At 50.7% G+C, this 24,431-nt stretch overlaps 2 protein-coding genes across 7 annotated transcripts in view; one reads left to right on the top strand and one right to left on the bottom strand.

Moving 5' to 3' along the window:
* The window catches only part of LOC142311097 (uncharacterized), a 28,015-nt gene extending 25,859 nt beyond the window's left edge, over positions 1–2,156 (top strand). For all 6 annotated transcript variants that reach the window (XM_075349192.1, XM_075349193.1, XM_075349194.1 and 3 more), the window contains one exon: positions 893–2,156. In XM_075349192.1, coding sequence (XP_075205307.1) covers positions 893–1,998 — 1,106 coding nt within the window. In that variant the 3' untranslated portion in view covers positions 1,999–2,156. The remainder of the gene's footprint in view (positions 1–892) is intronic.
* The window catches only part of LOC142311107 (uncharacterized), a 148,229-nt gene that overhangs the window by 71,204 nt on the left and 52,594 nt on the right, over positions 1–24,431 (bottom strand). The gene's annotated exons all lie outside the window — the stretch shown is intronic.

Genomic DNA, 24,431 nt, shown 5'->3' with positions numbered 1-24,431 from the left:
TTGGTCTCCTGCTGTGCAGCACACATTGGCGTGTTTGACGGCGGGAGACCAACGAGCACCGACTCTGTGTAAGCAGTGTACGCTGGTAACCAGGGTAAATATCGGGTAACTAAGCAAAGCGCTTTGCTTGGTTACCTGATATTTACCCTGGTTACCAGCGTACACCGCTTAGCGCTGGCTCCCTGCACACGTAGCCAGGGTAAATATTGGGTAACTAAGCAAAGCGCTTTGCTTAGCAACCCCATGTGTACCCCGGCTACGTGTGCAGGGAGCCAGCGCTAAGCGGTGTATGCTGGTACCCAGGGTAAATATCAGGTAACCAAGCAAAGCGCTTTGCTTAGTTACCCGTTATTTACCCTGGTTACCAAGCGCAGAGTCGCTGGTCGCTGGTGAGATCTGCCTGATTGACCGCTCACCAGCGACCATGTAGCGACGCACCAGCGATCCTGACCAGGTCATATCGTGGTTGGAATCGCTGGTACGTCGTTTAGTGAGACGGTACCCTTAGTATGACCAACAACTAAAAATCCTGACCTCCCTCTCAATGGAAATGCTTTGTTTATGGCTGGCTTTATATGGGCAGAGAACCAAACATGCCAATTATTGACTTTCCACAATGCTCTTTATTCACGTCAAGCTCATCTGAGCATCTGACCAGATTGAATCGAGTAGCGCACATTCAAGCATTTTAGTGCTTGCTCATCACTAATGACCTATTCTAGGCTTAGGTCATCAGTATCTAAATACAGAACAATCTTTTTAAATGTACACTCAGCAGGTTTATTTATTACAGAAATGATCAAAAATGAAAAGAGGAAGTGTAGCAGATATTTTGTTCTTTTCTTTTTTTGCCATATTTCTGTGGTTTTATGTTTTTATTTAATATTTTCAGGTGAACATGATGATATGTCAGAACAAAACTCAGTTCTGTATCAAGACCCTGACGACGAGGAGCTCAAACACTGTTCTCCAGTGGAAGATATTAATCAGCCATCAGATCTGAACTTGAATATTATTACACATAACATTGATGATAAAATATATCCTTGCTTGGAATGTGGGAAAAGATTCAAGCAGAAATCACACCTTCTCCGCCATCAATTAATTCATACAGGAGAAAAGCCCTTTTCTTGTCCTGATTGTGGGAAATGTTTCCCACAGAAAGCTAAACTTATCCTACATCAGAGAACTCATACGGGGGAGAAGCCATTCCCTTGTCCTGTGTGCGATAAATGTTTCACAATTAAATCCAATCTTGATGCCCATCAGATCGTACACACAGGAGAAAAGCCTTTCCCTTGCTTGGAATGTGGGAAATGCTTTACTAAGAAGTCCAATCTCATCAGTCACCAGAGGATCCACACGGGCGAGCAGCCATTTTCATGTTCAGAATGTGGGAAAAGTTTTACCCAGAAAACTGCACTCCTCAAACACCAGAGAATTCACACTGGTGAGCTGCCTTTCTTCTGTTCTCATTGTGGGAAATATTTCAGAAATAAATCGAATCTTGACAATCATTTGAAGGTACACACAGGTGAGCACCCTTATTCCTGTTCGGAATGTGGAAAAGGCTTTGTCCAAAGAGCTAAACTTGTGCAACATGTCAGGGTGCACACAGGGGAAAAGCCATTCACTTGTTTGGTGTGTGGAAAGTGCTTCACGATGAAATCAAGTCTTGATGTGCACCAGGAGGTTCACAATGGTCAAGATACACTGTCTTGTCCAGACTGCGGCAAATATTTCAAGCGCAAATCTAACCTTCTAATCCATCAGAGAATGCACACAGGCAAAGAACTCTTCTCATGTATGGATTGTGGAAAAGGTTTTACACGCAAAGAGACTCTTGCTAAACATCATAGGACTCACACGGGCGAGAGGCCCTTTCCCTGCACTGAATGTGGCCGGTGCTTCACTCAGAAGTCTCACCTCATCAAACATCAGCAACTTCACTTGTATCCAAACACTGGAGAGTCAAGCGAGTATGCGAGTGAGAAATAGTGTCATCCATGGATTCATTACTTTATTCATACCATCCTCTATCACCTAGACTCCTTATTGATTTCTCATTTCTTAATGGTGCCATGATAATATCACTTGTCTCTTTAATGAAATAATGTTACTAAGGGAGTTCACATGTAACAGATTTTTTGCAGAAATATACATCTTTATTTATTTACACTCACTTTGTCTAGTAGATGTTATTTAAAGATTGACTATCATTTTCATTTTTTTCTTTTGGAAATCTTATCTGAGCAATCTATTTCTTTCTCCTCTTGAACTGATTCTTCATTTTGAAATCACCAGAACAATCGATCTTACTCTGATTTTCCCATTACGGAGATAGACGATACCGTAGTTAGTGTTTAGAAAGTTCTATGAAGAACTGTAACTTTTGTTTCAAGATATTTTGTATCAGAATGTCTGTTTGCCTCCAGCTCCTTCCCCTCTGCCTCTAGCTTCTCACCTTCTGTGTCTGTGCCTCCAGCTCCTTCCCCTCTGCCTCTAGCTCCTCACCTTCTGTGTCTGTGCCTCTAGCTTTTTTCTCTCCGCCTCTAGCTCCTCACATTATGTGTCTGTGCCTCTAGCTCTTTCCCCTCTGCGTCTAGCTCCTCACCTTCTGTGTCTGTGCCTCTAGCTTTTATCTCTCTGCCTCTAACGACTCACTTTCTGTGTCTGTGCCTCTAGCTCTTTCCCCTCTGCCTCCAGGAACTCACCTTCTGTGTCTGTGCCTCTAGCTTTTTCCTTTCTACCTCTAGTGACTCACTTTCTATGTCTATGCCTCTAGCTCTTTTCCGCTCTGCCTCTAGCTCCTCACTTTTTGTGTCTGTACCGCTAGCTCTTCCCTCTGCCTTTAGCACCTCACATTTTGTGTCTGTGCTTCTAGCGTTTTCCTCTCTGCCTCTAGTTCTTCACCTTCTGTGTCTGTGCCTCTAGATTTTTCCTCTCTGCCTCTAGCTCATCACCTTCTGTGTCTGTGCCTCTCGCTCTTTCCCCTCTGTGTCTAGCTCCTCACCTTTTGTGTCTGTGCCTCTAGCTCTTTCCCCTCTGCGTCTAGCGCCTCACCTTCTGTGTCTGTGCCTCTAGCTCTTTACCCTCTGCCTCTAGCTTCTCACCTTCTGTGTCTGTGCCTCTTGCTCTTTCCCCTTTGTATCTAGTTCCTCACTTTGTGTCTGTGCCTCTAGATTTTCCTCTTTGCCTCTAGCTTCTCACCTTCTGTGTCTGTGCCTCTAGCTTTTTCCTCTCTACCTCTAGTGACTCACCTTCTGTGTCTATGCCTCTAGCTCTTTTCCCCTCTGCCTCTAGCTCCTCACCTTCTGTGTCTGTGCCTCTAGCTTTTACATCTCTGCCTCTAGCGACTCACTTTCTGTGTCTGTGCCTCTAGCTCTTTATCCTCTGCCTCTAGCTTCTCACCTTCTGTGTCTGTGCCTCTAGATTTTCCGCTTTGCCTCTAGCGACCCACCTGTGTCTGTGCCTCCTTCTAATGTCTTTCTATAGATTCTACCCCTCTTTCTATTTGCCTCTACCTCCTTCCCAACCCCTCTATGTCTGTGACTTCCTCTAGCTTCTTTCTTTTATATTTGTGCCAGCCTTTAACTCTTCCTCATATGCTTTCCATAGAATTTTAAAAACACCAACTGTCATTTCCTATTTCTGTTTTCATTGAATAGAGATTTCTTTTTCGCTCCTAATTGGGAGACCCAGACAGTGGGTGTATAGCTACTGCCCTCTGGAGGCCGCACAAAGAACTACACTTAAAAGTGTAAGGCCCCTCCCCTTCTGGCTATACACCCTCCCGTAGGAGTACAGATTCCTCAGTTTTAGCTTTGTGCGCAAGGAGGTCAGACACGCACGCATAGCTCCATTGTTTTTAGTCAGCAGCAGCTGCTGACTATGTCGGATGGAAGAAAAGAGGACACATATAGTGTCCCCAGCATGCTCCCTTCTCACCCCACTGTATGTCGGAGGTGTTTGTAAGGTTGAGGTACCCATTGCGGGTACGGCGGCAGGAGCCCACATGCTGATTCCTTCCCCATCCCTTTTTACAGGGCTCTGGGTGAAGTGGGATTTACCGGTCTCCAGGCACTGAGACCGTGCTCCATCTACAGCCCCTGGAGAAGATGCTGGATGGAGCGGAGTACATCAGGGACATGGCCCTGCTTCCTCAAGGTACTCTGTGTCCCCGTGCATTTGGCGCTCACACCGCAGCATGCTGGGTGTTGTAGTGCGCCGGGGGACATCAGCGCTACGGCGCTTGTGCCATGGCCTCATTCAGCTTCGCTGAAGCAGGCACACTTCTAGGAATCGGTCGCGCCGGCCGCTGGGACTGCGGCGCGGCTGGCACTTGTGGTGCGCCGGGGACTTCAGCGCGGCCCGCGCTTTTACGGCGGCCGCGCTGATAACTCGAGTCCCCGGCTTTTGCGGCCTGCTTCCGTTCGTTCCCGCCCCCGGACCTGCCAGTCAGGAGAGGGGCGGGACGCTGGCCACGTCTAGGAATCGGTCATGCCGGCCGCTGGGACTGCGGCGCGGCTGGCACTTGTGGTGCGCCGGGGACTTCAGCGCGGCCCGCGCTTTTACGGCGGCCGTGCTGGTAACTCGAGTCCCCGGCTTTTGCGGCCTGCTTCCGTTCGTTCCCGCCCCCAGACCTGCCAGTCAGGAGAGGGGCGGGACGCTGGCCAGTGCATCAGCGCTGAGGGCTGGAGTCGTTTTTACATACTCCAGCCCTCACAATCGGCACAGAGGGGACACTGTTTCCCGCACTTTTGTTTGGGAACTCCCACGGACCGCCCCTCTCCACAGACGCCGGCAGCCATTCCTGCTGACACGCTGACTGCAGAGGGGAGCCGGGGAGACCCAGACAAGGAATCTGCAGCCTCTTACCCGCTATTCAGCGGGCGGTAAGCAGCCCTCAGGGCTCACCCCCTCTTGTGCCAGTATTATTCTTAGTATTTTGTTTCTACAAATACTTTGTATTGCATAGCGCTGGTCGCCCTTTGGCTATAGACTCTCTCACATTGCAGAGAGCCAGCAGCATGTCGTCCGTAAAACGCAAGGGTGCCAAGGCACAGACATTATATGCTTCCTGCACCGCTTGTGGGACTTTTCTACCGGCAGGCTCCACGGACCCCCATTGTGTGCAGTGCTCGGCCCCTGCGGCGCTTGCACAGTCGGGACCTCTGCTGGACGTGTCCCAGGGTGTACCACCTGTGAATGCTGTCCAGGTGACAGGAACTGAGTTTGCAGCTTTTGCTGACAGAATGTCTCTCACTATGTCACAAATTCTTGACACATTGCGAGCTAGGCCTGTACTTCAGGCCACGGACACTGTGCAATCATTGCCCCCTGGTCCCCCTCAGCTCCAAGCTCCGGGACGGGCATATACACCTCAGGGTGAAGACTCTGACTCGGACGATGGCCCCGGGCAGCCTAAGCGGGCTCGCTATGACGGGCCTTCACATTCATCTCAATGGTCAGGATCCCAGCGAGATGAATCTATGGGTGATGAGGCGGACGTAACTGATCAGGATTCTGATCCTGGGACCGCTCTCAATCTAGATACACCAGATGGTGACGCCATAGTTAATGATCTTATATTTAACATCAATAAGATGTTAAATATTTCCCCACCAGCTCCTCTTGTGGAGGAGTCAGCTTCGCAGCACGAGAGAATCCATTTCAGATACCCTAAGCGTACTTTAAGCACTTTTCTGGACCACGCTGACTTTAGAGACGCAATCCAGAAACCCCACGCTTATCCTGAAAGGCGTTTTCCTAAACGGCTTAAAGATACACGCTATCCTTTTCCCCCTGAGGTGGTCAAGGGTTGGACCCAGTGTCCAAAAGTGGATCCTCCAATTTCCAGGCTTGCAGCTAGATCCTTGGTTGCAGTTGAAGATGGAGCGGCACTTAAAGATGCCACTGACAGGCAGATGGAGCTCTGGCTGAAATCCATCTATGAAGCGATTGGAGCGTCATTAGCGCCTTCTTTTGCGGCCGTATGGGCACTCCAAGCTATCTCAGCCGGGCTTGCGCGAGTTGACTCCGTCACACGTGCATGTGCCCCGCAGGTAGCACCATTGACCTCGCAAATGGCGGCATTCGCGTCGTACGCGATTAATGCTGTTCTTGACGCTACAAGCCGCACGGCAGTGGCGTCAGCCAACTCCGTTGTTTTGCGTAGGGCCCTGTGGTTGAGACATTGGAAAGCAGATTCTCATTCCAAGAAGTGCTTAACCAATTTGCCTTTTTCTCGTGACCGATTGTTTGGAGAGCGTTTGGATGAAATCATCAAACACTCCAAGGGTAAGGACTCATCCTTACCGCAACACAGACAAAACAGACCCCAACAGAGGAAGGGTCAGTCTGGTTATCGGTCCTTTCGAGGACCGGGCAGGTCCCAATTCGCCTCGTCAAAAAAGACTCAAAAAGACCAGAGACGCTCAGATTCTTGGAGGTCTCAGTCACGCCCAAAAAGGACAGCCGGAGGAACCGTTGCCAAGACGGCGTCCTCCTGACTTGCGGTCTCCGATTCCCACACCCGCGGTCGGTGGGAGGCTTTCCCACTTTGGCGACATCTGGCTGTCACACGTCAAAGACCGTTGGGTGAGGGATATTCTGTCTCACGGGTACAGGATAGAGTTCAGTTCTCGTCCGCCAACTCGTTTCTTCAGAACTTCTCCACCACCAGACCGAGCCGATGCTCTGTTGCAGGCGGTGGCCGCTCTAAAGGCGGAAGGAGTGGTGACCTCCGTCCCGCTTCAGGAACAAGGTCACGGTTTTTACTCCAATCTGTTTGTGGTCCCAAAAAAGGACGGATCGTATCGGCCCGTCCTGGATCTAAAGTTGCTCAACAGACACGTAAAAGTCAGGAGGTTCCGGATGGAATCCCTACGCTCCGTCATAGCCTCAATGTCTCAAGGAGATTTTCTAGCATCAATAGATATCAAGGATGCGTATCTCCACGTGCCGATCGCACCAGAGCATCAGCGTTTCCTACGCTTCGTCATACACGACGAACACCTACAGTTCGTAGCGTTACCTTTCGGTCTGGCAACAGCCCCCCGGGTCTTCACCAAGGTCATGGCAGCAGTAGTAGCTGTTCTGCACTCGCAGGGTCACTCGGTCATCCCGTATCTAGACGACCTGCTTATAAAGGCACCCTCTCAAGAGGCATGCCAACACAGTCTGAAGGTGGCACTAGACACTCTCCAGAGTTTCGGGTGGATTATCAACTTTCCAAAGTCTCATCTAACCCCGACCCAATCTCTGACTTATCTTGGCATGGAGTTTCATACTCTATCAGCGATAGTGAAGCTTCCACTGGACAAGCAGTGCTCGCTACGGACTGGAGTGCAATCTCTCCTTCAGAGCCAGTCGCACTCACTGAGGCGCCTCATGCATTTCCTAGGAAAGATGGTAGCAGCAATGGAGGCAGTCCCGTTCGCGCAGTTTCATCTGCGCCCTCTACAATGGGACATTCTACGCCAATGGGACGGGAAATCGACGTCCCTCGACAGGACTGTCTCCCTCTCTCAGACTGCCAAGGACTCTCTGCGTTGGTGGCTTCTCCCCACCTCATTGTCACAGGGAAAGTCGTTCCTTCCCCCGTCCTGGGCAGTGGTCACGACGGATGCGAGCCTATCAGGGTGGGGAGCGGTGTATCTCCACCACAGGGCTCAGGGGATGTGGACTCTGGAAGAGTCCACCCTGCAGATCAATGTTCTGGAAATCAGAGCAATCTATCTTGCCCTGCGAGCCTTCCAACAATGGCTGGAAGGCAAGCAGATTCGGATTCAGTCGGACAATTCTACGGCGGTGGCGTACATCAACCACCAAGGGGGAACACGCAGTCGCCAAGCTTTTCAAGAAGTCCAACGGATTTTGACGTGGGTGGAAAGCAGAGCGTCCACCATATCCGCAGTTCACATCCCAGGCGTGGAAAACTGGGAAGCAGACTTTCTCAGTCGCCAGGGCATGGACGCAGGAGAATGGTCCCTTCACCCGGACGTGTTTCAGCAGATCTGTTGCCGCTGGGGGACGCCGGACGTCGATCTGATGGCGTCACGGCACAACAACAAGGTCCCAGTTTTCATGGCACGGTCTCACGATCACCGAGCACTGGCGGCAGACGCCTTGGTTCAGGATTGGTCGCAATTCCGACTCCCCTATGTGTTCCCACCTCTAGCATTGTTACCCAGAGTTCTCCGGAAAATCAGGTCCGACTGCCATCGAGCCATACTCGTCGCTCCAGATTGGCCAAGAAGGTCGTGGTACCCGGATCTGTGGCATCTCACGGTAGGCCAACCGTGGACACTTCCAGACCGTCCAGATTTGCTGTCTCAAGGGCCGTTTTTCCATCTGAATTCTGCGGCCCTGAACCTGACTGTGTGGCCATTGAGTCCTGGATCCTAGCGGCCTCAGGTTTATCCCATAAAGTTGTTGCCACAATGAGACAGGCTAGAAAACCATCCTCAGCTAAGATCTATCACAGAACGTGGAAGATTTTCTTAGCGTGGTGCTTGGCTCAAGGGTTTTCTCCCTGGCCATTTGCATTGCCAATTTTTCTTTCCTTCCTGCAGTCTGGGTTGGAAAAAGGTTTGTCGCTTAGCTCTCTTAAGGGTCAAGTCTCCGCGCTATCCGTATTCTTTCAGAAGCGCTTGGCACAGCTTTCTAAAGTACGCACGTTTCTCCAAGGAGTTTGTCATATCGTTCCTCCTTACAGACGGCCATTGGAACCCTGGGATCTGAACAAGGTTCTCATTGCTCTCCAGAAGCCGCCTTTCGAGCCTTTGAAAGAGGTTCCCCTTTCTCGGCTTTCACAAAAGGTAGTTTTTCTTGTGGCGGTCACGTCTCTTCGAAGAGTGTCCGAGCTAGCGGCGTTATCTTGCAAATCTCCCTTCCTGGTGTTTCACCAAGACAAGGTAGTACTGCGTCCAATTCCAGAGTTTTCTCCCAAGGTGGTTTCTTCCTTTCATCTCAATCAGGATATCACTTTACCATCTTTGTGTCCGCATCCAGTTCACCAATTTGAAAAGGGTTTACATCTGTTGGACCTGGTGAGAGCACTCAGGATTTACATTTCTCGCACGGCGGCTCTACGCCGTTCTGATGCGCTCTTTGTCCTAGTCGCTGGTCAGCATAAGGGATCGCAAGCTTCCAAATCCACCCTGGCGCGGTGGATCAAGGAACCAATTCTTCACACATACCGTTCTGCTGGGCTTCCGATTCCATCTGGACTGAAGGCCCATTCTACCAGAGCCGTGGGTGCGTCCTGGGCATTGCGGCATCAGGCTACGGCTCAGCAAGTGTGCCAGGCGGCTACCTGGTCGAGTCTGCACACGTTTACCAAACACTATCAAGTGCATACCTACGCTTCGGCAGATGCCAGCCTAGGTAGACAGGTCCTTCAGGCGGCGGTGGCCCACCTGTAGGAGGAGGCTGTCTGACAGCCCGTTCATGTGGTATTTTTTTTACCCACCCAGGGACTGCTTTTGGACGTCCCACTGTCTGGGTCTCCCAATTAGGAGCGAAAAAGAAGAAGGGAATTTTGTTTACTTACCGTAAATTCCTTTTCTTCTAGCTCCAATTGGGAGACCCAGCACCCGCCCTATTTGTTCTTAGGGTTTCGTTTTTCGGGTGCACATGTTGTTCATGTTGTTTCTTAAGTTCTCCGATCGTGTTATCGGATTGAATTTGTTTTTGAAACTGTTATTGGCTTTCCTCCTTCTTGCTTTGGTACTAAAACTGAGGAATCTGTACTCCTACGGGAGGGTGTATAGCCAGAAGGGGAGGGGCCTTACACTTTTAAGTGTAGTTCTTTGTGCGGCCTCCAGAGGGCAGTAGCTATACACCCACTGTCTGGGTCTCCCAATTGGAGCTAGAAGAAAAGGAATTTACGGTAAGTAAACAAAATTCCCTTCTTTACCCATGAATTGAGATTGAGTGATCTGTCCAGAAGGAGAAAGAAGCAAATTTCTCTAATAAGATAAAAGATTAGAAAGCTGCTTATTTTCATGTTTACTATTAATTTATTAAATAAAAATTAAAGCGGTGATTACTCTTTAAAGAGGTGGTCTGAAATGCAAATTAATTTTCATTCTAAATGCCATAATCAAATCTATTTTCTAAAATAACTTAAATCAATAGTTTCTACCATTCCTTCACTAAGAAAAGGAAAAAATCTCTCACCCGAGTAGTGAAAAATGCTTTATTGTGCTAACACACAAATGAAAATATAATGGAGGAAAAATCCCTTCTCCACAACGCCTTCCTTCACTACACTCTAACTGCTTTAAATATTATTTTATTACTTCCTTTTTTGATGATGCTTCTTTTGAGAATCGCCAGTACATGCTGGGATACTCAAACAAAGAGTCATCTGGGGACAAAGGCTCAAGTCACTGTCACAGCCTCTGCCCCCTCCCTGAAATAAAGCATTACCAGTGATGCCCGTTTCAGGGCCTAAGGCTAGTGCCTGCTCTACTGAGCAGGGGTCAGTTGTCGATTCCAAGATGTATGCTCAGTAGATTCTCATCTCCGTGAAATATATGCACAGTGGCAGTGCACTCTCTCGCCGTCTGTGTTCAGAAGTAACACACCTTCAGGAGAGCGCTGTATCATTTCACATTTTAAGAAAACCCACCGTGCATCGACCAGCACTGCCCCACAGGTGATGTCACTTGCAGGGGCGGCACTGGTCTCTGCATGCCTGGTATTCTTACAACGTGGACTGATGTGAGTGCGATCTCATGCCAATTCTTTACTTCTGATCAGAGGCGGCAAGAGAGCACACTGTCACTGTGCATATTTCACGAAAAATCTACTGAGCATACATCAGAATTGACAACTGACCCATGCTCCGTAGAGCAGAGACTAGCCCCATCTCCTGAAATTGGCGTCACTGATGACCTTTGTTTCAGGGAGAGGGCAGAAGCTGTGACAGTGACTTCAGCCTCTGCCTCTGAAAACGCCTTGTTTTAGTATCTCACTGGGGATTCTCATATGAGTCGTCATCACAAAAGGAAGTAGTATAAAGTTAAGGCAGTTAGTGTAGTGAGCAAAAGTAGGGACTTTCTAATGAATGTACAGTATATTACAAAATAGATTGGATTATGGCATTACATAGATAGGCACTTAGAATGACAATTCATTTGTGGTTCTAACCATCCCTTCAAGTTTATTTAAATGGGTGGCATCACATTTGTGCACACAGAACAGGGTGGGTTGTGTCGGTAAAAGCTAAGCCTTCCATCTGTGATTGTTGAGGAGATAATTGAAAAAAATCTGCAAGATGGGAGAGAATGTGTGCACATTACAGCCAATGTAGACACGGGCATCTTCTAACAGAGTGCATAGGAGCAGCAGCACATATATACCAAACCTGAATGAGATCGTAGCTGCCAATGATAAAAAAAGACATGGCTCCTCTTTCAACAATAAACCCAATTTGAGGTGGAAGTATTGGCCAATTAGTGGAGGATGCACCTACCCGGGGTTGTGGAAATGCAGGTAACCCTGGTAAAGATTTCTGATCTGTCAGCTGCTGCTCCTCTCATGAGTGATGATAGACAAACAACACCACAGGATACACGACAATGCACAAGAAAATGCAGTACATTGGTCCGGCTGATAAAGACCGTCCAAAGAAAGAGGATGTAATTAAGGTTCCTTTATCGGTAAGATATTGGGCATATGTTGGAATAGTAAATAATATATGAATTTCTATGTATGGTGGGGTTTTTTTGCTTTATATTGTACTTATGGTCTACTTCTGTATCAAAGGAAGAGGCTTCCAGCACTCAGGTGAGTAAAAGATGTACAAAAACAAGGGCAAGAGCAGTTCCAAACTGAAGCATTTCAGATACATGTAGCCTAATATGGAACCAAAACACACAATATATATTAAAAACAGCCAATGAAATTTAAACATATGGATCACATGATGGGAATAGCATGATCAATGATAGAGCAAGTGGACAACTAATCCTTTAGAAATCAATGAAATGAACATAGTATATATATATATATATATATATATATATATATATATATATATATATATATATATGAATCGGGGGAAAAGCAAATACTGACATTAGTACATTAATCTGAAAGATATACATAAAATATATGACAGAAAATGAAACACCCCTGCAAGTTTGATATAGTCCACACCACGATGTCCCACGATGATCCCACCTGTGCTACACTCTGAGGTTGCAGTGCCTGGTCACATTAGATAATGTGACCGATCACTGCGGCCTTTGGGACACACCGACTGAGCTGCAGCTGTGAGAGTGGTGACATCACAGCTGGTGGTTCACATAGTACCCCAACTGTGTCCTCAGTTGAACTCACCTGAGGTGAACTCATTGAACTCAAATCCGGTAATCTGGCATTGAGTTCAATGGTCCTGGATTACCGGACTATTCACTTCAGTGGTGCTGGATTACTAAAATTGTAAAGACATGAAAGGGAACCGTAGTCCCTAGATCTTATATAATGGAGAACAAAACGTGGTGTGTGTGTGTGTGTGTGTGTGTGTGTGTGTGTCTATTATACATTGATTCCTCCTGTATAATGGTGCAAAAAATATCCTGTTAACTAATGGCCACACGGTGGTGCTAAAGTGTCAGGGAGTCGCAGGGCGTACCATGGTGTGATTCCATTAGATAAAACGAGTGAATATACCGTGCACAATAGATAGATTAAGATTAAGGAGGGGATATTGCCAAGGGAGTGTATCTCAAGACAATTACTTACCCATCATGAAGTGCTTGGATGTAAAATCACGGCACTTTATCATGATAGTTATCCTGCCTGTTGGAACACTTTAAAAATATAAAAAAAACAATGACAAAATATCTGTTTTTAAATTTGTTTTACTTCCCCAAAAACGTCAACCTGCTGAGCAAAATAATAACAAAACAATCATTCTCTCACACAGTTCTGTAAATAAAATAAGGTTAAGGGATCTTAGAATGTGGCAATGCATAAAAACCTACTTTTTAAATAGAAACAAGTCAACTATACTCATCTATCTCAAAATTCAATGATAATACATTGGATACGGAAAGTATTCAGACCCCTTTCAATTTTTCACTCTTTGTTTCATTGCAGCCATTTGGTAAATTCAAAAAAGTTCATTTCTTTGTCGCTCCATTGGGAGACCCAGACAATTGGGTGTATAGCTTCTGCCTCCGGAGGCCACACAAAGTATTACACTTTAAAAAGTGTAACCCCTCCCCTCTGCCTATACACCCTCCCGTGGATCACGGGCTCCTCAGTTTTATGCTTTGTGTGGAAGGAGGCACACATCCACTCATGCATTCTCAACTTAGTTATGTCGGTTGGAAGAAAAGAGGGCCCCCACGGGGCCCCCGGCATGTTCCCTTCTCACCCCACTACGTCGGCGGTGTTGTTAAGGTTGAAGTACCCATTGCGGGTACAGAGGTTGGAGCCACATGCCGTCTCCTTCACCATCCCTTAAGCGGCTCTGGGAGAAGTGGGATCCTAAGCGGTCATCCATTTACTGGGACCGTGCTCCATCCGCAGCCCCTGTGGGAACCTGCCGGACCGGAGCCTCTTCAACCTCAGGGACCGGGCCCTGCAACTCAAAGGTACTCTGTGTCCCCATAGGGGACTGTGCAGGGAACGCACCTTCTTCCCGGAAGCCGCGGCGGCTGCTGAATTCAGGAGGCCGGTGGACTTCCGCGCTGACCGTGCCTGCTTGTCGGGCGCGGTCTCAAATTTAGTCCCCGGCTTCATCGCGGCCTAGTCACAAAAATCCCGCCCCCGGGCCTGCCTGTCAGGGGTAAGGGCGGGATTACCGACCTGACGTCGGATGTGAGGGCTGGAGCATCCTGCATGTTTCCTCCCCCCTCACTGATCACTGTGGGGACCCCAGATTCCTGCACTTTGCTGGCGCCGCCCACGGCTCCACTCCTCCCCTGAGAGCTCCGGCAGCCATTTTTTGGCATTCTGCCGGTGGAGGATTCTCAGTGAACAGCTCTGCAGCTCCGGGGGATCCAAGGCAGGGAATCTGGAGGACACACTCCGCTCGTTAGCGGTCGGTAAGCCACACCGGTCACCCGGTGCTGGTCCCCCTAGGGTGCCGGATTAGATACGTATATATCTATATCTATCTGTTCGGTGGGCTGTATACCCCTTTCCCATATATCCTCAGTGATCACTCTCCTAGGAGACAACAGCATGTCGTCCACAAGGAGCAAAGCTGCTAAGGCAAGGGGTTTTTTTGCGGCCTGTACCTCTTGTGGGGCTATGTTACCTGCGGGTTCCACCTACCCTCACTGTGAGCACTGCTCGACCCCTGTTTCGCTTGCTCAGCCGGAGCCTCGGACACTGGTGGGCCCCTCGGCTCATGTAGACCCCCCTGCTCCCCCTGACCAGGCTGCAGGGACAGAGTTCGCCTCTTTTGCTGAGAAACTCTCTGAGTCACTTTCTCAATCCATTGCACAGTCTATGGACAAATGGTCTTCTAAGCTGCTAGAGGCTTTGCAGTCCAGATCGGACCTTTCACAGGCCCCGGCCCCTGTTGGCTCGTCGCCTCCAGGCCCCTCTCGGTCCGCGCCACAGCGCGCTCATAGGTTGGCCTCTCGGTCTCAGGCGGAAGACTCCTGCCCGGACCGTAGTCCTAGACCGGCTAAGCGGCCTCGCTGGGACTCTTCCCCGACTTCCTCTCGCTGCTCGGGATCCCAGCTTGAGGACTCTCTGGAGGACGAGGCGGACGTCGCAGCTCAGGGCTCTGACCCTGACGTCGCCCTTAACCTTGATACACCTGAGGGGGACGCCTTAGTAAATGATCTTATCTCGTCCATCAACCAGGTGTTAGATCTCTCTCCCCCGCCTCCTCCTGTAGAGGAGTCGGCGTCTCAGCAGGAGAAACACCAGTTTCGGTTCCCCAAACGTACACGCAATACGTTTTTTGATCACTCTAACTTCAGGGACGCTGTCCAGAAGCCCAGAGCGGTCCCGGACAAGCGCTTTACTAAGCGCCTCACTGACACGCGTTACCCCTTCCCATCTGAAGTTGTTAAGGGTTGGGCTCACTGTTCCAAGGTGGATCCTCCAGTCTCAAGATTGGCGGCTAGATCCGTGGTGTCGGTTGCAGATGGCTCATCGCTAAAAGATGCCACTGACAGACAGATTGAGCTCCTGGTGAAGTCCATCTATGAGGCCACGGGCGCGTCTTTTGCCCCGGCCTTTGCAGCCGTGTGGGCACTCCAAGCTATCTCGGCTTGTCTGACTGAGATTAATGCTGTCACACGTAATTCTGCTCCTCAAGTTGCGTCTTTGACCTCTCAGGCGTCAGCCTTTTCATCCTACGCCATGAACGCCGTCCTGGATTCTGCTAGCCGTACAGCTGTAGCATCCGCTAACTCTGTGGCAGTCCGCAGGGCCATGTGGCTGCGCGAATGGAAGGCAGATTCGGCTTCCAAGAGGTTCTTAACCAGTTTGCCGTTTTCTGGCGACCGTTTGTTTGGCGAACGATTGGATGAGATTATTAAGGAATCCAAAGGAAAGGATTCCTCCTTACACCAGGCCAAACCTAAGAGACCTCAACAGAGAAAGGTTCAATCGAGATTTCGGTCCTTTCGTCCCTCCGCCAAGTCCCAATCCTCTTCGTCCAACAGGCCGGAGAAAGGCCAGAGGAACTCCTATGCGTGGCGATCCAAGTCTCGCCCACAAAAGGCCGCCTCCAAGACGGCTTCCTCATGACTCTCGGCCTCCCCTGACTGCATCCTCGGTCGGTGGCAGGCTCTCCCGCTTTGGCGACGCCTGGTGGCCACATGTTCAAGACCGATGGGTGAGAGACATTCTGTCTCATGGTTACAGGATAGAGTTCAGCTCTCGTCCTGCGGCTCGCTTCTTCAGAACCTCTCCGCCCCCCGCTCAGGCCGACGCACTTTTTCAGGCAGTAGCCGCTCTAAAGATGGAAGGAGTTGTGATCCCCGTTCCCCTTCAGGAACGTGGTCGCGGATTTTGCTCCAACTTGTTCGTGGTGCCAAAAAAGGACGGGTCATTCCGTCCCGTTCTGGACCTCAAGCTACTCAACAGACATGTGAGAACCAGACGGTTCCGGATGGAATCTCTCCGCTCGGTCATCGCCTCAATGTCACAAGGAGACTTCCTAGCATCGATCGACATCAAGGATGCTTATCTCCATGTACCGATCGCACCCGAGCATCAACGTTTCCTGCGTTTCACCATCGGGGACGAACACCTCCAGTTCGTGGCATTGCCTTTCGGCTTGGCGACAGCACCACGGGTTTTCACCAAAGTCATGGCATCCGTTGTGGCGGTCCTGCATTCTCAGGGCCACTCGGTGATTCCCTACTTGGACGATCTCCTAGTCAGGGCCCCATCTCGGGTGGCGTGTCAACAAAGTCTATCTGTCGCTCTGGTGACTCTCCAGCGGTTCGGGTGGATCATCAACTTCCCGAAATCCAAGTTGACACCGACCCAATCACTGACGTACCTTGGGATGGAGTTTCATACCCAGCAAGCGTTAGTCAAGCTTCCGAGCGACAAACAGCTTTCTCTGCAGGCAGGGGTGCAATCCCTTCTTCGGAGTCAGTCACACCCCTTAAGGCGCCTCATGCACTTCCTGGGGAAGATGGTGGCAGCTATAGAGGCAGTCCCGTTTGCGCAATTCCATCTTCGGCCACTCCAATGGGACATTCTCCGCAAATGGGACAGGAGTTCGGCTTCCCTCGACAGGAACGTCTCTCTTTCCCTTGCAACCAAGACGTCACTTCAGTGGTGGCTCCTTCCCAACTCTCTGTCGCAGGGAAAATCCTTCCTACCCCCAACCTGGGCTGTGGTCACCACGGACGCGAGCCTGTCAGGGTGGGGAGCGGTTTTTCTCCACCACAGGGCTCAGGGAACCTGGACTCCGATAGAGTCATCCCTTATCTGATCCTGATCAATATTCTGGAGATAAGGGCAGTGTATCTAGCCCTATTGGCTTTTCATCGGTGGCTGGAGGGCAGGCAGATCCGTATCCAGTCGGACAACGCCACTGCCGTCACATACATCAACCACCAAGGCGGCACTTGCAGTCGTCAAGCCTTCCAGGAAGTCCGACGGATTCTGCAGTGGGTGGAAGCCACAGCTTCCACCATCTCCGCAGTTCACATCCCGGGCGTAGAAAACTGTGAAGCAGATTTTCTCAGTCGTCAGGGCATGGACGCGGGGGAATGGTCTCTGCACCCAGACGTGTTTCGAGAGATCTGTCGCCGCTGGGGAACGCCGGACGTCGATCTCATGGCGTCACGGCACAACAACAAAGTCCCGGCATTCATGGCACGGTCTCAGGATCACAGAGCTCTGGCGGCGGACGCGTTAGTTCAGGATTGGTCGCAGTTTCGACTGCCTTATGTGTTTCCTCCTCTGGCGATGCTGCCCAGAGTGTTACGCAAGATCAGGTCCGACTGCCGTCGCGCCAGTCTCGTCGCTCCAGACTGGCCGAGGCGGTCGTGGTACCCGGATCTGTGGCATCTCACGGTGGGTCAACCGTGGGCGCTTCCAGACCGCCCAGACTTGCTGTCACAAGGCCCGTTTTTCCATCTGAATTCTGTGGCCCTCAACCTGACTGTGTGGCCATTGAGTCCTGGCTCCTAGCGTCTTCAGGGTTATCTCAGGATGTCATTGCCACCATGAGACAGGCCAGGAAGCCTACGTCCGCCAAGATCTATTATAGGTCTTGGCAAATCTTCCTATCCTGGTGCGCTAATAACGGTTTTACTCCATGGCCGTTTGCCTTACCCACTTTTCTTTCATTCCTTCAATCCGGAATGGACAAGGGTTTGTCACTTGGCTCTCTCAAGGGCCAAGTATCGGCGCTCTCCGTGTTTTTTCAAAAGCGCCTAGCCAGGCTTCCGCAGGTCCGCACGTTCCTGCAGGGAGTTTGCCACATAGTCCCACCTTACAAGCGTCCGCTGGAACCCTGGGATCTTAACAGGGTGCTAACGGCTCTTCAGAAACCACCTTTCGAGCCGCTGCGGGATGTCTCTCTATCACGTCTTTCGCAGAAGGTGGCCTTCCTAGTGGCAGTCACATCACTTCGGAGAGTGTCTGAGCTAGCAGCGCTGTCATGCAAAGCCCCCTTCCTGGTGTTTCACCAGGATAAGGTGGTTCTGCGTCCGGTCCCGGAATTTCTCCCTAAGGTGGTATCCCCTTTTTATCTCAATCAGGATATCTCCTTGCCTTCATTTTGCCCTAATCCAATTCACCAGTGTGAAAAGGATTTGCACTCTTTGGATCTTGTGAGAGCACTCCGGCTCTACGTGTCTCGCACGGCGCCCCTGCGTCGTTCAGATGCGCTCTTTGTCCTTGTCGCTGGCCAGCATAAGGGCTCGCAGGCTTCCAAGTCAACCTTGGCTCGGTGGATCAAGGAACCGATTCTCGAAGCCTACCGTTCTTCTGGGCTTCCGCTTCCTTCAGGGCTGAAAGCCAATTCTACCAGAGCCGTGGGTGCGTCCTGGGCATTGCGGCACCGGGCTACGGCTCAGCAGGTGTGTCAGGCAGCTACGTGGTCTAGTCTGCACACTTTCACGAAACACTATCAAGTGCATACCTATGCTTCGGCAGACGCCAGTCTAGGTAGGCGAGTCCTTCAGGCGGCGGTTGCCCACCTGTAAGAGGGGGCCGGTTTTTTCGGCTCTTTTTATTGAGGTATTCTTTTACCCACCCAGGGACTGCTCTTGGACGTCCCAATTGTCTGGGTCTCCCAATGGAGCGACAAAGAAGAAGGGAATTTTGTTTACTTACCGTAAATTCCTTTTCTTCTAGCTCCTATTGGGAGACCCAGCACCCGCCCCTGTACCCTTCGGGCTGGTTGTTTTTTTTTGTTTTTTTTTGTGTACACATGTTGTTCATGTTGAATTGTTCTTTTGGTTCATGGTTTGCAGTTCTCCGAACATCCTTCGGATTGCATTTACCCTAGACCAATTTATAAGTTTTCTCCTTCCTGCTTTTGCACCAAAACTGAGGAGCCCGTGATCCACGGGAGGGTGTATAGGCAGAGGGGAGGGGTTACACTTTTTAAAGTGTAATACTTTGTGTGGCCTCCGGAGGCAGAAGCTATACACCCAATTGTCTGGGTCTCCCAATAGGAGCTAGAAGAAAAGGAATTTACGGTAAGTAAACAAAATTCCCTTCTTTTTTCTCATTAATGTACACTCTGCACCCCATCTTGACAGAAACCCCCCCCAGAAATTTAGACATTTTTTGCAAATTTATTAAACAAGAAAAACTGAAATATCACATGGTCATAAGTATTCAGACCCTTTGTTCAGTATTGCGTAGAAGTACCCTTTTGAGCTAGTACAGCATGAGTCTTCTTGGGAATGATGCAACAAGTTTTTCACACCTAGATTTGGGGATCCTCTGCCATGCTTCCTTGCAGATCCTCTCCAGTTCCATCAGGTTGGATGGTGAATGTTGGTGGACAGCCATTTTCACGTCTCTCTAGAGATGATCAATTGGGTTTAGGTCAGGGCTCTGGCTGGGCCAGTCAAGAATGGTCACAGAGTTGTTCTGAAGCCACTGTTTTGTTATTTTAGCTGTGTGCTTAGGGTCATTGTCTTGTTGGAAGGGGAACCTTCGGCCAAGTCTGAGGTCCAGAGCATCTGGAAGAGGTTTTCTTCCAGGATATATCTGTACTTGGTCGCATTCATCTTTCCCTCAATTGCAACCAGTTGTCCTGTCCTTGAAGCTGAAAAACACCCATATAGTATGATGCTGCCACCACCATGTTTCACTGTTGGGATTGTATTGGGCAGGTGATGAGCAGTGCCTGTTTTTTCCACCCATGTCCCTTAGAATTATCACCAAAAAGTTCTATCTTTGTCTCATCAGACCAGAGAATTTTAATTCTCATAGGCTGGGAGTCCTTCATGTGTTTTTTTTGCAAACTATGCGGGCTTTCATATGTCTTGCTCTGAGGAGAGGCTTCCCTCAGGCCACTCTGCCATGAAGACCCGACTGGTGGAGAGCTGCAGTGATAGGTGACTTTGTGGAACTTTCTCCCATCTCCCTATTGCATCTCTACCTCAGCCACAGTGACCTTGGGGCTCTTCTTTACTTCTTTCACCAAGACTCTTCTCCCACAATTGCTCAGTTTGGCTGGATGGCCAGGTCTAGGAAGGGTTCTGGTGGTCCAAAACTTCTTCCATTGAAGGTAGAGGAATGGGGGGGAAAAAACAGATGTATATTGTGAACGTTGGAATGTGAATATGCATTACTGCAAAGAAAACATGAAAAAAAAAATTGGGGTAAAAGCATTATTTCTTTATCGTTCCTATGGGAGACCCAGACATTGGGTGTATAGCTTCTGCCTCCGGAGGACACACAAAGTACTACACTAAAAAGTGTAGCTCCTCCCTCTGAGCATATACACCCCCTGAATAACCAAATATAGCCAGTTCAATGCTTTGTGTTCAGGAGGCAAACATCCACACATGCATTCTCATCTGATTCTGATTTTTGGAAAGAGTTTGAAGAAAAGCGGGTCAAAGCCTGGACTCCCGGCATGTCCCTTCTCACCCCACTGTGTCGGCGGTGTTGTTAAGGTTGATTTCAGGGCTGGAGCCTTACATGCCGCGCTCCTTCACCATCCCTCGGGCTCTGGCTTGAAGTGGGAGCCAGCACGGTTCTCCCTGCCTTGCAGGAGACCGGTCTCCATCCGCAGCCCTTCAGGATCCTGCCGGACGGAGCACTCATCCCCAGGGACTTGAAACCCTGCGTCTCACAAGCTAAGTATCTGAGACGTTATTTTCGGGGGGTCCCTTGTACTTTATTGTTGGGGAGAGTGGGCTGTGTATCTATTCTGACATTTCCGGCCGGTTCTCTGGTTTTCACCTGAGAACCGCGCCGATGGTGCCTGCGCGCCGGCCGCATAGTTAAATTTAGGCCCCGGCTTCGCCTGAGGCCTAGTTTCGATTTCACTGCCCCTGCATGTCAATCATGCAGAGGGACAGTGCGGCTCCGCCCAGCGGCCGTTCGGCACAGGGGAGGGACACTCCTCTCTGAGGAAATATTCCCTCCCCTGTAAATCTCCTTGGCCCTCCGGATCCCGCTCTTAGAGTAGGCCCCGCCCCCTCTCCTCGCTCCGGCGCCATTTTATCAGCGTTCTTATGCCATGTCTGCACAGCGATCGGCGCTGGCTGCAGCATCTCTCTGGGGGTCTGGGCTGTGGGATCTGGAGGGCACAGAGACGTCCCAATGTCAAGCGGTCTGGTAAGCCACAACCTCCGGTTGTGGACCTGCTTATATACTCTTTGGGGGTCATTCTGGCTCAGAGCCCCCACTTCAGCAGCATGTCTCACACGAGGAGCAAGGCTGCAAGGCTGTACTCAATATGCACTGCATGTAGGCTCGTACTGCCTGTACCGAGCACATATCCACATTGTGATGCCTGCTCTCACATGGTGGTGCCTCAGCCTGGAGTCTCATCCCCAGTGGTCCCTCCGGCTGCTCCGGCTCTGGTGGCTGAACCTCCGGCTTGGGTATAATCCTTCTCTAAGTCTATCTCCCAGTCTTTTGCCGACTCCATGGGACAGCTGTCCCGGACTCTGCTGAGCATGCATCAGCCCCCTTCTCAGGGCGCCTCTGCTGCTACGGCTCGCTCAGCAGAGCTCACAGAGGATTCTTCATCTGGTCTCAGACCCCGTCCTCCTAAAAGGAGACGCAGGGTCCTCTCTCCTTCCTCGTCCCGCGGCTCTGATTCATGAGCTGACTCGCAGGACGAGGAGGATGCCTTTACTGGGGGCTCGGACGCTACCTCCTGCCCCATTGATCTGTCCGAAAGTGACGCAGATGCTAGTGCTTTGATTGCGTCCATTAATTCTGTACTGGACCTCAATCCACCTGTATCAGAGGAGCAACCCTCTCTGGCAGAAAAGCACCAGTTTACCTTGCCTAAGGGAACAAGGAGTGTGTTCTTTAACCACTCCAGTTTTCAGGCCACTGTGACCAAGCCTAGGGCCTGTCCTGACAAACGCTTCCCAAAGCGTGCTTCTGATGACCGTTTTCCGTTTCCACCAGAGGTGGTCAAGGAGTGGGCTCATTCACCAAAGGTAGACCCTCCGGTGTCTAGACTCTCAGCCCGGACAGTTGTATCAGTGGCTGATGGCACCTCACTTAAGGATTCCACTGACCGCCAGGTTGACCTTCTGGCCAAATCTGTATATGAGGCGGCAGGGGCCTCGTTCTCCCTCACCAGGGACTCTATGCCCGAAATGGTTGCCTTAACTTCCAGGCTTCAGCCTTTTCATCCTTGCCATGTCTGCCATGCTGGAGGCTTCTCACCGCACTGCGGTGGCTTCGGCTAATTCTCTCGCTTTCCGCAGGATCTTGTGGCTTCGAGAGTGGAAGGCAGATGCTTCTTCAAAGAAGTACCTTGCTGGACTCCCATTTGCTGGGTCCAGGCTGTTCGGTAAACAACTGGATGAAATTATTAAGGAAGCTACTGGCGGGAAGAGTACTTCCATGCCACAAACTAAAACCAGGAAACCTGTCCAGGGCAGGAACCAGTCGAGGTTTCGTTGTTTTCGTTCCTCCAACTGGTCGTCCTCTAAGCCCTCGGCCTCGTCCACTAACTCAGCCAAGGACCAAAAACCCAACTGGCGCACGAAGCCGCGTCCTCAGAAGACCGCAGGAGCTGCTGCCACTAAGGCAGCCTCCTCTTGACTATCTGGCCGCGCCAGCAACGTCCTTGGTCGGTGGCAGGCTCTCCCACTTTGGCGACGTGTGGTTTCAACACGTCTCCGATCAGTGGGTGCGGGATATCGTCTCCCACGGCTACAGGATAGAATTCTCTTCCAGCCTGCCAAACAGATTTTTTCTGTCAACTCCCCCCTGCTCCAAGGCCGCCGCCTTCTCACAGGCCGTGGCATCCTTGCAGGCCAACGGAGTAATTGTACCAGTTCCCGCCCGGGAACGGTTCAGAGGTTTCTACTCAAATCTCTTCCTAGTCCCCAAAAAGGACGGTTCCTTCCGGCTCATCCTGGATCTCAAGCTTCTTAACAAGCATGTTCAGGTGCGGCTTTTTCGCATGGAGTCTCTGCGATCAGTCATTGCCTCAATGACCCAAGGAGATTTCCTAGCATCCATCGACATCAGAGATGCCTATCTGCATGTGCCAATTGCAGTTTCACACCAGCGTTGGCTACGTTTTGCAATCGGAAAGGAACATTTCCAATTCGTGACTCTCCCCTTCGGGTTAGCCACGGCCCCTCGAGTATTCAGCAAGGTCATGGCAGCAGTGGTTGCGGTTCTGCACCTCCAGGGGTTTGCAGATCCCTTTGCCTGGACGACCTTCTAGTTAAGGCTTCATCCAGTGCAGACTGTCAGCGGAGTGTCTCGCTCACTCTCGCCACTCTAGTGCAATTCGGGTGGCTTGTCATTCTGCCCATGTCCACTTTGACTCCGACCCAGAAGCTCACGTCCCTAGGGATGCAATTCGAGACTCTGCCGGCACTTGTGAAGCTGCCCTTAGTCAAACAGCAGTCCCTCCACTGGCGGTGCGCACTTTGCTGAGGCCCCGCCGTCATTCCATCAGGCACCTCATGCAGGTGCTGGGTCAGATGGTGGCGTCAATGGAAGCGGTTCCCTTTGCCCAGTTCCATCTGCGTCCTCTGCAGCTGGACATTCTCCGCTGTTGGGACAAGCGGACTTCCTCCTTGCACAGGTTAGTGGCTCTGTCGCCACAGACCAGGGGCTCCCTTCAGTGGTGGCTTCGGCCCCTCTCTCTGTCTCAGGGACGCTCCTTCCTGGCCGCGTCCTGGGTGATCCTCACCACAGATGCCAGTCTATCCGGCTGGGGAGCAGTATATCTCCACCACAGAGCGCAGGGCACTTGGACTCCGTCCGAATCAGCCCTCTCGATCAATGTGCTGGAAATCGGAGCTGTACTTCTAGCTCTCTTAGCCTTTCACCATGTTGGCGGGCAAGCACATTCGAGTCTAGTCAGACAACGCGACAGCGGTTGCCTACATCAACCACCAGGGCGGGACACGCAGCCGCCTGGCAATGTTGAAGGTTCAACACATCCTTCAGTGGACGGAGGACTCCAAGTCCACCATATCCGCAGTCCACATCCCAGGCGTGGAAAACTGGGAGGCAGATTATCTCAGCCGTCAAACCGTGGACAGCGGCGAGTGGGCTCTGCATCCGGCAGTGTTTCGGTCAATCTGCCGCAAGTGGGGCACTCCGGAAGTGGATCTTCGCTCCCACGATCCTCAGGCCTTTGCAGCGGACGCGCTGGTCCAAGATTGGTCCCAGTTTCGTCTGTCTTACGTGTTTCCCCCTCTAGCTCTCTTGCCCAGAATCCTGCGCAAGATCAGAATGGAGGGCCGTCGGGTCATCCTCATTGCTCCAGACTGGCCCAGGCGAGCTTGGTACCCAGACCT

This window comes from Anomaloglossus baeobatrachus, chromosome 5 (assembly GCF_048569485.1).
Source record: "Anomaloglossus baeobatrachus isolate aAnoBae1 chromosome 5, aAnoBae1.hap1, whole genome shotgun sequence".
Taxonomy (NCBI): domain Eukaryota; kingdom Metazoa; phylum Chordata; class Amphibia; order Anura; family Aromobatidae; genus Anomaloglossus; species Anomaloglossus baeobatrachus.
Note: the sequence above shows the minus strand (reverse complement) of the source record. Positions and strands in the feature narration are given on the sequence as shown.